Genomic DNA, 15863 nt, shown 5'->3' with positions numbered 1-15863 from the left:
TAAGTTTTACTGTATAATTATTGATATCACTACACAATAATACGTTTTACTGTATAATTATTGATATCACTACACAATAATACGTTTTACTGTATAGTTATTGATATCACTACACAATAAGTTTTACTGTATAATTATTGATATCACTACACAATAATACGTTTTACTGTATAATTATTGATATCACTACACAATAATACGTTTTACTGTACAATTATTGACATCACTACACAATAATACGTTTTACTGTATAATTATTGATATCACTACACAATAATACGTTTTACTGTATAATTATTGATATCACTACACAATAATACGTTTTACTGTATAATTATTGATATCACTACACAATAAGTTTTACTGTATAATTATTGATATCACTACACAATAAGTTTTACTGTATAATTATTGATATCACTACACAATAATACGTTTTACTGTATAATTATTGATATCACTACACAATAATACATTTTACTGTATAATTATTGATATCACTACACAATAAGTTTTACTGTATAATTATTGATATCACTACACAATAATACGTTTTACTGTATAATTATTGATATCACTACACAATAATACGTTTTACTGTATAGTTATTGATATCACTACACAATAAGTTTTACTGTATAATTATTGATATCACTACACAATAATACGTTTTACTGTATAGTTATTGATATCACTACACAATAAGTTTTACTGTATAATTATTGACATCACTACACAATAAGTTTTACTGTATAATTATTGATATCACTACACAATAAGTTTTACTGTATAATTATTGATATCACTACACAATAAGTTTTACTGTATAATTATTGATATCACTACACAATAAGTTTTACTGTATAATTATTGATATCACTACACAATAATACGTTTTACTGTATAATTATTGATATCACTACACAATAATACGTTTTACTGTATAGTTATTGATATCACTACACAATAAGTTTTACTGTATAATTATTGATATCACTACACAATAATACGTTTTACTGTATAATTATTGATATCACTACACAATAATACGTTTTACTGTATAATTATTGACATCACTACACAATAATAGGTTTTACTGTATAATTATTGATATCACTACACAATAATACGTTTTACTGTATAATTATTGATATCACTACACAATAATACGTTTTACTGTATAATTATTGATATCACTACACAATAAGTTTTACTGTATAATTATTGATATCACTACACAATAATACGTTTTACTGTATAATTATTGATATCACTACACAATAATACGTTTAACTGTATAATTATTGACATCACTACACAATAATACGTTTTACTGTATAGTTATTGATATCACTACACAATAAGTTTTACTGTATAATTATTGATATCACTACACAATAATACGTTTTACTGTATAATTATTGATATCACTACACAATAAGTTTTACTGTATAATTATTGATATCACTACACAATAATACGTTTTACTGTATAATTATTGATATCACTACACAATAATATGTTTTACTGTATAATTATTGACATCACTACACAATAAGTTTTACTGTATAATTATTGATATCACTACACAATAATACGTTTTACTGTATAATAATTGATATCACTACACAATAATACGTTTAACTGTATAATTATTGACATCACTACACAATAATACGTTTTACTGTATAGTTATTGATATCACTACACAATAAGTTTTACTGTATAATTATTGATATCACTACACAATAATACGTTTTACTGTATAATTATTGATATCACTACACAATAATACGTTTAACTGTATAATTATTGACATCACTACACAATAATAGGTTTTACTGTATAGTTATTGATATCACTACACAATAAGTTTTACTGTATAATTATTGATATCACTACACAATAATACGTTTTACTGTATAATTATTGATATCACTACACAATAATACGTTTTACTGTATAGTTATTGATATCACTACACAATAAGTTTTACTGTATAATTATTGATATCACTACACAATAAGTTTTACTGTATAATTATTGATATCACTACACAATAAGTTTTACTGTATAATTATTGATATCACTACACAATAATACGTTTTACTTTATAATTATTGATATCACTACACAATAATACGTTTTACTGTATAATTATTGATATCACTACACAATAATACGTTTTACTGTATAGTTATTGATATCACTACACAATAAGTTTTACTGTATAATTATTGATATCACTACACAATAATACGTTTTACTGTATAATTATTGATATCACTACACAATAATACATTTTACTGTATAATTATTGATATCACTACACAATAAGTTTTACTGTATAATTATTGATATCACTACACAATAAGTTTTACTGTATAATTATTGATATCACTACACAATAAGTTTTACTGTATAATTATTGATATCACTACACAATAAGTTTTACTGTATAATTATTGATATCACTACACAATAATACGTTTTACTGTATAGTTATTGATATCACTACACAATAAGTTTTACTGTATAATTATTGATATCACTACACAATAATACGTTTTACTGTATAATTATTGATATCACTACACAATAATAAATTTTACTGTATAATTATTGATATCACTACACAATAAGTTTTACTGTATAATTATTGATATCACTACACAATAAGTTTTACTGTATAATTATTGATATCACTACACAATAAGTTTTACTGTATAATTATTGATATCACTACACAATAAGTTTTACTGTATAATTATTGATATCACTACACAATAAGTTTTACTGTATAATTATTGATATCACTACACAATAATACGTTTTACTGTATAGTTATTGATATCACTACACAATAAGTTTTACTGTATAATTATTGATATCACTACACAATAATACGTTTTACTGTATAATTATTGATATCACTACACAATAATACGTTTTACTGTATAATTATTGATATCACTACACAATAAGTTTTACTGTATAATTATTGATATCACTACACAATAAGTTTTACTGTATAATTATTGATATCACTACACAATACGTTTTACTGTATAATTATTGATATCACTACACAATAAGTTTTACTGTATAATTATTGATATCACTACACAATAATACGTTTTACTGTATAATTATTGATATCACTACACAATAATACGTTTTACTGTATAATTATTGATATCACTACACAATAAGTTTTACTGTATAATTATTGATATCACTACACAATAGGTTTTACTGTATAATTATTGATATCATTACACAATAATACGTTTTACTGTATAATTATTGATATCACTACACAATAATAGGTTTTACTGTATAATTATTGATATCACTACACAATAATACGTTTTACTGTATAATTATTGATACCACTTCATGATAAAAGGTCTGTTATTTAATAGCTCATATGACAAAAGCATGAGACAAATTTCCTTCATCACAATAAAATCAATACATAAGAGTTTAACAATATATCTTTTCACATGCAAATACAAAAGAGAGCATTAAGGCAGTCCTTGCCTTTGTTAACAGCCTGCTAATGTCCTTCACAGATCTAAAACCACTTTTTATTTTTTAAAGAGAAGGACCAGAAGAGATTAGAATTGTTCATGAATTGACTTGTAGAAGGTCATGCCTCATTATTCCTATAGTCATGGGATGCCAGGTATAGTTAAGGACCTCCACGACAGTAGCCATAGCCTTTGACTGACCAACTGTGGCATTATGTGTTTATCTTAAAGCTTACCACTTACCTGTTCAATACGTGTATTCACATGGTTTTAGAAGTTAGATGACATAAACAGGGACAGCATGAACAGTCAGACTTCCAAACATCACCAAGGACTTACTGTCATGTCTTAAGGAGTTTGGTAACATAAACAGTAACATTATGAACAGTCAGACTTCCAAACATCACCAAGGACTTACTGTCATGTCTTAAGGAGTTTGGTAACATAAACAGTAACGATATGAACAGTCAGACTTCCAAACATCACCAAGGACTTACTGTCATGTCTTAAGGAGTTTGGTAACATAAACAGTAACGATATGAACAGTCAGACTTCCAAACATCACCAAGGACTTACTGTCATGTCTTAAGGAGTTTGGTAAGATAAACAGTAACGATATGAACAGTCAGACTTCCAAACATCACCAAGGACTTACTGTCATGTCTTAAGGAGTTTGGTAACATAAACAGTAACGATATGAACAGTCAGACTTCCAAACATCACCAAGGACTTACTATCATGTCTTAAGGAGTTTGGTAACATAAACAGTAACGATATGAACAGTCAGACTTCCAAACATCACCAAGGACTTACTGTCATGTCTTAAGGAGTTTGGTAACATAAACAGTAACGATATGAACAGTCAGACTTCCAAACATCACCAAGGACTTACTGTCATGTCTTAAGGAGTTTGGTAACATAAACAGTAACATTATGAACAGTCAGACTTCCAAACATCACCAAGGACTTACTGTCATGTCTTAAGGAGTTTGGTAACATAAACAGTAACATTATGAACAGTCAGACTTCCAAACATCACCAAGGACTTACTATCATGTCTTAAGGAGTTTGGTAACATAAACAGTAACGATATGAACAGTCAGACTTCCAAACATCACCAAGGACTTACTGTCATGTCTTAAGGAGTTTGGTAACATAAACAGTAACATTATGAACAGTCAGACTTCCAAACATCACCAAGGACTTACTGTCATGTCTTAAGGAGTTTGGTAACATAAACAGTAACGATATGAACAGTCAGACTTCCAAACATCACCAAGGACTTACTGTCATGTCTTAAGGAGTTTGGTAACATAAACAGTAACATTATGAACAGTCAGACTTCCAAACATCACCAAGGACTTACTATTATGTCTTCAGGAGTTTGGTAACATAAACAGTAACGATATGAACAGTCAGACTTCCAAACATCACCAAGGACTTACTGTCATGTCTTAAGGAGTTTGGTAACATAAACAGTAACATTATGAACAGTCAGACTTCCAAACATCACCAAGGACTTACTATCATGTCTTAAGGAGTTTGGTAACATAAACAGTAACATTATGAACACATAATTACCTTTCACCATCGTATAACAAGCACTGTATCAATTTGTTTACCTTCACTTTCAATCTTTCCAGAGATTGTGCTACATGAGCCAAATTTTCCCTTTTTCTTCTTTGAATCTTTGCCCTTTTTGACCCCATTGTACTCCTTAGCATTACACTTGGTGGTCTCGGTGGGACTGTCCAAGCTGTCATCACGTGGCAAACATCCGCAGCAGGACAAAGATTTCCGTGTGATGTCCAAGTCCATGAGTTTGTGACTGAACATGTCTGTGGTAGGTGTCTCAGGCCATTTGATTGCCCAAGTATCTGACACTGCTGAGAGGATGCCTGACCATTCATTGGGCCTGTGTTACGAGGGACCCTTCTCACATTCCCTCTAACAGTAACTGTAATAGTGAGGGTCACATGCGACACTCTAGGTCCACACACATACAGTACCAACACTAACAGCACCAACACAGAGCAAATGGTTCTATGTAAATCCAGCAACTTTTCAGAACCTCATTTTTGTAATCAAAGATTCCTGTATAACACAGGATAATGCAGCGGAGACAGAGATATTGTTAATCTCTGTTACCAGTGCCTTGTTAGCCTGGTATATCCCTGGAAAGGCAGGCAGACTGTCTCACATAGGCGCCTTTTGTTACAAACACTACTGTAGTAAACCTGCTTCTCACACAACAAAGATTGATCCCTAAGGAATTACCACTTACTGCCTCTCTAACCCAGTAAGGACCTGAAGCAACAGCATGGAACACTATGAGCAAGATGATATTGGTGATAGTGCAATTTATATCAACCAAGGAAAAGCGTACATAACATGACCGTGTGTACAGACAGCCATGGTAAATACTGATCCAAGTCTCTGTGTACAACCCAACGCTCCAATGATCACAACAAGTCACATTCACTTCATCTAAGAAAACTGTCCCAAGGGTGACAACTCCTCTTCCATATTAGGACTTTCCTTATCCTAAGAAAGTTAAGGATTAATAATTCAGCATCTCCTTGTCATCATCATGTGTAAGTTTGTAACAGATACATAAACACTATGTACCACAGTTATCTGTGTTAGCCTGTTAACTGGCACATCACAACTCATGACACAAACTCCTCTGCTATTCTGTGCTCCTACACTACACATCACTTTCCTTTGGAACTAGTCACACATATTACAATGTAATTAATAAAAGGTCTTGGGTAATTATTTACAGGATACTGAGCAACTTCATAAAATCAGAAAGTTCCTTCAGAAAATACCGTGGGCAAATCATTAGAATATTATCTGTTGCCAAATTAGGAAATGTCTGACTGTGGCCATTTTTACTGATCGGTTTTGAAATTAACACAGCTCATGTGATCTTCTGAAATGTTTCTATATAATCTTACAAAGATATTCTTATACTTTGATTCAAATGTGAAAAGCAAAACATGGATGGACCGATGGATGAATGGGTAAACCGACAAACACACAAAACATGGAGGGACCGATGGATGAATGGGTAAACCGACAAACACACAAAACATGGATGGACCGATGGATGAATGGGTAAACCGACAAACACACAAAACATGGATGGACCGATGGATGAATGGGTAAACCGACAAACACACAAAACATGGAGGGACCGATGGATGAATGGGTAAACCGACAAACACACAAAACATGGATGGACTGATGGATGAATGGGTAAACCGACAAACACACAAAACATGGATGGACCGATGGATGAATGGGTAAACCGACAAACACACAAAACATGGATGGACCGATGGATGAATGGGTAAACCGACAAACACACAAAACATGGATGGACTGATGGATGAATGGGTAAACCGACAAACACACAAAACATGGATGGACCGATGGATGAATGGGTAAACCGACAAACACACAAAACATGGATGGACCGATGGATGAATGGGTAAACCGACAAACACACAAAACATGGATGGACCGATGGATGAATGGGTAAACCGACAAACACACAAAACATGGATGGACCGATGGATGAATGGGTAAACCGACAAACACACAAAACATGGATGGACCGATGGATGAATGGGTAAACCGACAAACACACAAAACATGGATGGACCGATGGATGAATGGGTAAACCGACAAACACACAAAACATGGATGGACCGATGGATGAATGGGTAAACCGACAAACACACAAAACATGGATGGACCGATGGATGAATGGGTAAACCGACAAACACACAAAACATGGAGGGACCGATGGATGAATGGGTAAACCGACAAACACACAAAACATGGAGGGACCGATGGATGAATGGGTAAACCGACAAACACACAAAACATGGAGAAACCGATGGATGAATGGGTAAACCGACAAACACACAAAACATGGAGAAACCGATGGATGAATGGGTAAACCGACAAACACACAAAACATGGATGGACCGATGGATGAATGGGTAAACCGACAAACACACAGACAACTTCATTATCACAGATACCATTATCTCAAAGCTGTTGGAGACTGCTGTAGGCAAGGAAACAGGAAATCAGAAAGCAAAAAGCAATTGTCAGACAAAGACTAGGACCATGTCTTACAAAAATGCAGGACAAATTCAAGAACCAATACAAAACAATTCAAGCTTATAAAATTCTGCTGTGCTAATGATTCTTACATAATATAATACTGTAATGTAGGACTTGTAGGTAACATCACAACAGTATGATAGTGTAATGTAGGTAACATCACAACAGTATGATACTGTAATGTAGGTAACATCACAACAGTATGATACTGTAATGTAGGTAACATCACAACAGTATGATACTGTAATGTAGAACTTGTAGGTACATCACAACAGTATGATACTGTAATGTAAGTAACATCACAACAGTATGATACTGTAATGTAGGTAACATCACAACAGTATGATACTGTAATGTAAGTAACATCACAACAGTATGATACTGTAATGTAGAACTTGTAGGTACATCACAACAGTATGATACTGTAATGTAAGTAACATCACAACAGTATGATACTGTAATGTAGGTAACATGACAACAGTATGATACTGTAATGTAGGTAAAATCACAACAGTATGATACTGTAATGTAGGTAACATCACAACAGTATGATACTGTAATGTAGGTAACATCACAACAGTATGATAGTGTAATGTAGGTAACATCACAACAGTATGATACTGTAATGTAGGTAACATCACAACAGTATGATACTGTAATGTAGGTAACATCACAACAGTATGATACTGTAATGTAGAACTTGTAGGTACATCACAACAGTATGATACTGTAATGTAGAACTTGTAGGTACATCACAACAGTATGATACTGTAATGTAGGTAACATCACAACAGTATGATACTGTAATGTAGGTAACATCACAACAGTATGATACTGTAATGTAGAACTTGTAGGTACATCACAACAGTATGATACTGTAATGTAGAACTTGTAGGTACATCACAACAGTATGATACTGTAATGTAGAACTTGTAGGTACATCACAACAGTATGATACTGTAATGTAGGTAACATCACAACAGTATGATACTGTAATGTAGGTAACATCACAACAGTATGATACTGTAATGTAGGTAACATCACAACAGTATGATAGTGTAATGTAGGTAACATCACAACAGTATGATACTGTAATGTAGGTAACATCACAACAGTATGATACTGTAATGTAGGTAACATCACAACAGTATGATACTGTAATGTAGGTAACATCACAACAGTATGATACTGTAATGTAGAGTACATCACAACAGTATGATACTGTAATGTAGGTAACATCACAACAGTATGATACTGTAATGTAGGTAACATCACAACAGTATGATACTGTAATGTAAGTAACATCACAACAGTATGATACTGTAATGTAGAACTTGTAGGTACATCACAACAGTATGATACTGTAATGTAAGTAACATCACAACAGTATGATACTGTAATGTAGGTAACATCACAACAGTATGATACTGTAATGTAGGTAAAATCACAACAGTATGATACTGTAATGTAGGTAAATCACAACAGTATGATACTGTAATGTAGGTAACATCACAACAGTATGATACTGTAATGTAGAACTTGTAGGTACATCACAACAGTATGATACTGTAATGTAGGTAACATCACAACAGTATGATACTGTAATGTAGGTAACATCACAACAGTATGATACTGTAATGTAGGTAACATCACAACAGTATGATACTGTAATGTAGGTACATCACAACAGTATGATACTGTAATGTAGAACTTGTACGTACATCACAACAGTATGATACTGTAATGTAGGTAACATCACAACCTCACTAAGTCTTCCTCCTACACGTTATTGATTTCCATACTAATCAAGACAATGCACATCTCACCTAAGAAAAAATAACTTGAGAAGTTGAAGATGCCAGAAGTCATGAGAATGAACCATTAAACCTAATTATGTTTCCAGCCATCAGGACATGATGCTACTGTAGTGTAAAGAGAGTCAGAACTGACCATTATCTATCAGCCTGTCTCTATCAGATATATAAAGAATGAAAAGAATGAAATCATGCACAACTATTACAAGATACAATTAAATTACAGTTGGGTCACAATAGACAGAGGAAACACAACAATATGGCATCAAGGTAACAATCCATACACACTCTAAAACACAAGGTTTGTCACAAAAATCTAACAGATCATGAAAAATTCAAACCTAGTGAAAACTAAACTACATTTTCAACAATGTTGATGAAGAATACTGAATGTTCATCTGCTATCCCTGACTGGGATCCTGAAGGATTATCCCTAATAGACCCTCACTGGTTCTCCCTGACTGGAGTCCTGAACATCAATCCCTAAAGGACCTTCATTGGTTCTCCCTGACTGGGATCCTGAAGGATTATCCCTAATAGACCCTCACTGGTTCTCCCTGACTGGAGTCCTGAACATCAATCCCTAAAGGACCTTCATTGGTTCTCCCTGACTGGGATCCTGAAGGATTATCCCTAATAGACCCTCACTGGTTCTCCCTGACTGGAGTCCTGAACATCAATCCCTAAAGGACCTTCATTTGTTCTCCCTGACTGCAATCCTGAAGGATTATCCCTAATAGACCCTCTCTGGTTCTCCCTGACTGGAGTCCTGAACATCAATCCCTAAAGGACCTTCATTGGTTCTCCCTGACTGGGATCCTGAAGGATTATCCCTAATAGACCCTCACTGGTTCTCCCTGACTGGAGTCCTGAACATCAATCCCTAAAGGACCTTCATTGGTTCTCCCTGACTGGGATCCTGAAGGATTATCCCTAATAGACCCTCACTGGTTCTCCCTGACTGGAGTCCTGAACATCAATCCCTAAAGGACCTTCATTGGTTCTCCCTGACTGGGATCCTGAAGGATTATCCCTAATAGACCCTCACTGGTTCTCCCTGACTGGAGTCCTGAATATCAATCCCTAAAGGACCTTCATTTGTTCTCCCTGACTGGGATCCTGAAGGATTATCCCTAATAGACCCTCACTGGTTCTCCCTGACTGGAGTCCTGAACATCAATCCCTAAAGGACATTCATTGGTTCTCCCTGACTGGGATCCTGAAGGTCAATCCCTGAAGTAGCCTCATTCATTCTCCCTGACTGGAGTCCTGAATATCAATCCCTAAAGAACCTTCAGTGGTTCTCCCTGACTGGGATGGTTCTCCCTGACTGGGATCCTGAAGGTTAATCCCTGAAGTACCCTCATTGGTTTTCCTTGACTGGGATCCTGAAGGTTAATCCCTAAAGTACCCTCATTGGTTCTCCCTGACTAGGATCCTGAAGGTTAATCCCTGAAGTACCCTCATTGGTTCTCCCTGACTGGAGCCCTGAAGGTCAATCCCTGAAGAACCCTCATTGGTTCACCCTGACTGGAGTCCTGAAGGTCAATCCCTGAAGAACCCTCATTGGTTCTCCCTGACTGGAGTCCTGAAGGTCAATCCCTGAAGTAGCCTCATTGGTTCTCCCTGACTGGGATCCTGAATATCAATCCCTAAAGAACCCTCATTGGTTCTCCCTGACTGGAGTCCTGAAGGTCAATCCCTGAAGAACCCTCATTGGTTCTCCCTGACTGGAGTCCTGAAGGTCAATCCCTGAAGTATCCACATTGGTTCTCCCTGACTGGAGTCCTGAACATCAATCCCTAAAGGACCTTCATTGGTTCTCCCTGACTGGGATCCTGAAAGATTATCCCTAATAGACCCTCACTGGTTCTCCCTGACTGGAGTCCTGAATATCAATCCCTAAAGGACCTTCATTTGTTCTCCCTGACTGCAATCCTGAAGGTCAATCCCTGAAGTATCCACATTGGTTCTCCCTGACTGGAGTCCTGAAGGTCAATCCCTGAAGAACCCTCATTGGTTCTCCCTGACTGGAGTCCTGAAGGTCAATCCCTGAAGTATCTACATTGGTTCTCCCTGACTGGAGTCCTGAAGGTCAATCCCTAAAGAACCCTCATTGGTTCTCCCTGACTGGAGTCCTGAAGGTCAATCCCTGAAGTATCCACATTGGTTCTCCCTGACTGGAGTCCTGAAGGTCAATCCCTGAAGAACCCTCATTGGTTCTCCCTGACTGGAGTCCTGAAGGTCAATCCCTGAAGTAGCCTCATTGGTTCTCCCTGACTGGAGTCCTGAAGGTCAATCCCTGAAGTATCCACATTGGTTCTCCCTGACTGCAGTCCTGAAGGTCCATCCCTGAAGTAGCCTCATTGGTTCTCCCTGACTGGAGTCCTGAAGGTCAATCCCTGAAGTATCCACATTGGTTCTCCTTGACTGGGATCCTGAAGGTCAATCCCTGAAGTATCCACATTGGTTCTCCTTGACTGGAGTCCTGAAGGTCAATCCCTGAAGTATCCACATTGGTTCTCCCTGAGGAAACTTGAAGTAAATACCTGAAAATGCTCGCCAGTTCTCCCTATCAATCTCTATCAAACATTTATCAAACAAGGGAAAAATCCTTATAGAAGACTTATCAGTTCACACTGAGGAGTCAAGCAGATTCCAGCCATGAAGAACCTTCATCAATCCCTTAAGAACCATACATGCCAATGTCAGCAGGGCAAAACTATATACAAAAGTTTTAGGTAATCAGGAAAACTTCACAATTTCATAATGAAATTCATTAAAGTCATTATTGAAAACATAGACAAAGTGTACTCATGAATATGACTTATAGTAATCAGGTTTTTAATTGAACAAACTCTTCAACAGCTTGTGTTTTATCATCTATTGTCATATCAAACAAAAGTTACTGTGCACCATCAGAATTCATTATTACACAAATTTAACATTTCTAAAAAAAGTATTCAATAGCGCTGACCCTCTGACACCAAGCTATTTCCATAAAAGAAATAAATGCATTTGTCTAAGTTTTTATAATCATATGCTGAAATAATATCCCTGTCTTGTCATTATATGCACCCTGTGTTATTGTGTATAACATGTAAAGGCTTTTACACAAAATAAAGCAGTGAATCAAATAACATTGTACAAAGGATAGTATTGCATCGAGGAGAAAGACACAAGAGGAAAAACCGAGCTAACTTCTGGCAGTGTACAGCCTGCTGTGTGAGCCTGACATTTTACAAGGTTTAGAATACATCCCCTAGGGTATTACACAAGACCATTCACACAACAGTCAACTATCACACCTATCACACAGACTCTGTCAAGTCAGCATTTCTTCTCCCCCATTACCACACAAAGTTGTGTGTGTATCAGATCTAACTCTGTCAAGTCAGAATTTCTCAGTATTACCACACAAGGTTGTGTGGGAGATTTTATTTTGTCAAGTCAGAATTTCTCAGTATTACCACACAAGGTTGTGTGGGAGATTTTATTTTGTCAAATCAGAATTTCCTCTCAGTATTACCACACAAGGTTGTGTGGGAGATTTTATTTTGTCAAGTCAGAATTTCCTCTTAATATTAAAAAAAAAAAACATTTTTGTGTCAAATCTCATTCTGTCTAGTAAGAATTTCCTCTCAATAGCACCACACAAGGATGTGTCTGTGTCAGATCTCACTCCGTATAGTTAGAAGTTCCTCTCAACATTACCACACAAGGATGTGTCTGTGTCAGACCTCACTCCGTATAGTTGGAAGTTCCTCTCAACATTACCACAAAAGGATGTGTCTGTGTCAGACCTCACTCTGTATAGTTAGAAGTTCCTCTCAATATTACCACACAAGGAGGTGTCTGTGTCAGATCTCACTCTGTCAAGTCAGAATTACCTTTAAGTATTGGCAAACAAGGAGCCGCAAAGCATGGCATTATCTCCTACATCAAGCTATTGGTGTTAAACCAAAATATGATATATATATATATATATATATCAGTATAACAATTTGTGACATTACTCAATTATGTACCGCTAATATCACCTGAAGATCTAATACAATGAAAACACCAATACAAAATGTCACATCTTCTTTTGTCAATCATCAATTATACTTCCTTGCATCTTCTCAACTTCAACATTTAAAATATATATATGTCTTATATATCAATCTCATTGTAATAGTTTCTATGTTGATGTAGATCCTGTGTGCTTGACTGTAGATATTTAAATAGAGCTTGGTAGTGTCAATGAACAAATTTCACACTCTATAAACTCTGGAGTAAGACAAGAAGTCAGAAAGTTTTGTGGAGGTGAATGGAATGGTTTCAAAGTTGAAGCCTGGAAAGGAATGTTAACACTAATTTTGTGTTTTTTAACTGTATTTCCATGGCAACACAAAAGTAATATAAAATGAAATGTCATCAATTGCAAAAGGCACAACTATGGCACTAACTTAATATATACAGCAAGTTTTGTGAAGTTCATTTGAATGCGGTTTTGAATTTATACCCTGGAAAACCCTTGGACGGACGGACGGACGGACGCATGCACGCACGCACGCACACACGCACTCACACACATACACACACACATACAAAGGCATGCACACACTGAGCCCAAATTAATATCCCTTGCATTTCACAGGGTACAATTAATCAGGCAATATAAGAATCACAATCCCACCTGACTTCAGGAAACTGCAGTAGCTTCAGTTTCACAGACTTTAATATAAATGTTAAAATTGATCTCAAGAAACCTGTTCCTAAACTGTTATCAATAACACTCATCTAAACCAATCCTAATAACTCATGACCAAATCAAAGGTCTTGTAGATTACTGGCAAGCCTGGAATCGCTGAAAAAGGTCACATGATTCAGGAAGGTCACATGTTTAAGGAAGGTCACATGACTGGCTCCATTGATTGTTGACTGTTACATATCTGTATGAATTATTAACATTGTTACCACCGTGGAAGAGATCACCACTGAAGCTGGTGACACTGAGGTGTGGTATAGTACTATTGATGTATTCACATGATCCCTGATGTGTTGTATAGGAAACTTTGATAGAAAGCGTTCAACACAGCAATGTATATTTTCTAATGTTAAGAATCTATATCAGAAATACAATAGACCCACACAATACTGCGGACACCTTCATACCTGGCCGTAAATATCCTAATTAGTTTAGAGAGTTCCTGACTACAGTGATATAGGTAATATAAAGGGTCTCTGTAGTCCAGTCTCAGACCAGGTATAACATTGTAAACAGTTTAAGTCCAGTCTCAGACCAGGTATAACAATGTAAACAGATTTAGTCCAGTCTCAGACCAGGTATTACATTGTAAACAGTTTTAGTCCAGTCTCAGACCAGGTGTTACATTGTAAACAGTTTTAGTCCAGTCTCAGACCAGGTGTTACATTGTAAACAGTTTTAGTCCAGTCCAGGTGTTACATTGTAAACAGTTTTAGTCCAGTCTCAGACCAGGTGTTACATTGTAAACAGTTTAAGTCCAGTCTCAGACCAGGTGTTACATTGTAAACAGTTTTAGTCCAGTCTCAGACCTGGTATTACATTGTTAACAGTTTAAGTCCAGTCTCAGACCAGGTGTTACATTGTAAACAGTTTTAGTCCAGTCTCAGACCAGGTGTTACATTGTTAACAGTTTTAGTCCAGTCTCAGACCAGGTGTTACATTGTAAACAGTTTTAGTCTCTCAGTCCAGTCATCAGACCTGGTTTTAGTTAAATTGTTTTTTAGTCCACAGTTTTCTCAGACCAGGTGTTACATTGTAAACAGTTTTAGTCCAGTCTCAGACCAGGTGTTACATTGTAAACAGTTTTAGTCCAGTCTCAGACCAGGTGTTACATTGTAAACAGTTTTAGTCCAGTCTCAGACCAGGTGTTACATTGTAAACAGTTTTAGTCCAGTCTCAGACCTGGTATTACATTGTTTACAGTTTTAGTCCAGTCTCAGACCTGGTATTACATTGTAAACAGTTTTAGTCCAGTCTCAGACCAGGTGTTACATTGTAAACAGTTTTAGTCCAGTCTCAGACCAGGTGTTACATTGTAAACAGTTTTAGTCCAGTCTCAGACCAGGTGTTACATTGTTAACAGTTTTAGTCCAGTCTCAGACCAGGTGTTACATTGTAAACAGTTTTAGTCCACAGACCAGGTGTTACATTGTAAACAGTTTTAGTCCAGTCTCAGGTGTTACATTGTTACATTGTAAGACAGGTTTACATTGTAAACAGTCCAGTCTCAGACCAGGTGTTACATTGTAAACAGTTTTAGTCCAGTCTCAGACCAGGTGTTACATTGTTAACAGTTTTAGTCCAGTCTCAGACCAGGTGTTACATTGTAAACAGTTTTAGTCC

General features: G+C 35.7%; 1 protein-coding gene across 1 annotated transcript in view; it reads right to left on the bottom strand.

Annotated features, from left to right (window-relative positions):
* Positions 1-5369, bottom strand: part of LOC132559739 (synaptotagmin-16-like) — a 33382-nt gene extending 28013 nt beyond the window's left edge. The window contains exon 1 of the mRNA XM_060224365.1: positions 5156-5369. Coding sequence (XP_060080348.1) covers positions 5156-5369 — 214 coding nt within the window. The remainder of the gene's footprint in view (positions 1-5155) is intronic.
* Positions 5370-15863: the final 10494 nt, after the last annotated feature.

This window comes from Ylistrum balloti, unplaced genomic scaffold, assembly GCF_031769215.1.
Source record: "Ylistrum balloti isolate Yb309-2 unplaced genomic scaffold, AGI_CSIRO_Ybal_v1 Utg370962, whole genome shotgun sequence".
In the NCBI taxonomy this organism is placed as follows: domain Eukaryota; kingdom Metazoa; phylum Mollusca; class Bivalvia; order Pectinida; family Pectinidae; genus Ylistrum; species Ylistrum balloti.
The sequence above is the reverse complement of the archived record's forward strand: the minus strand, read 5'-3'. Positions and strand labels throughout refer to the sequence as shown.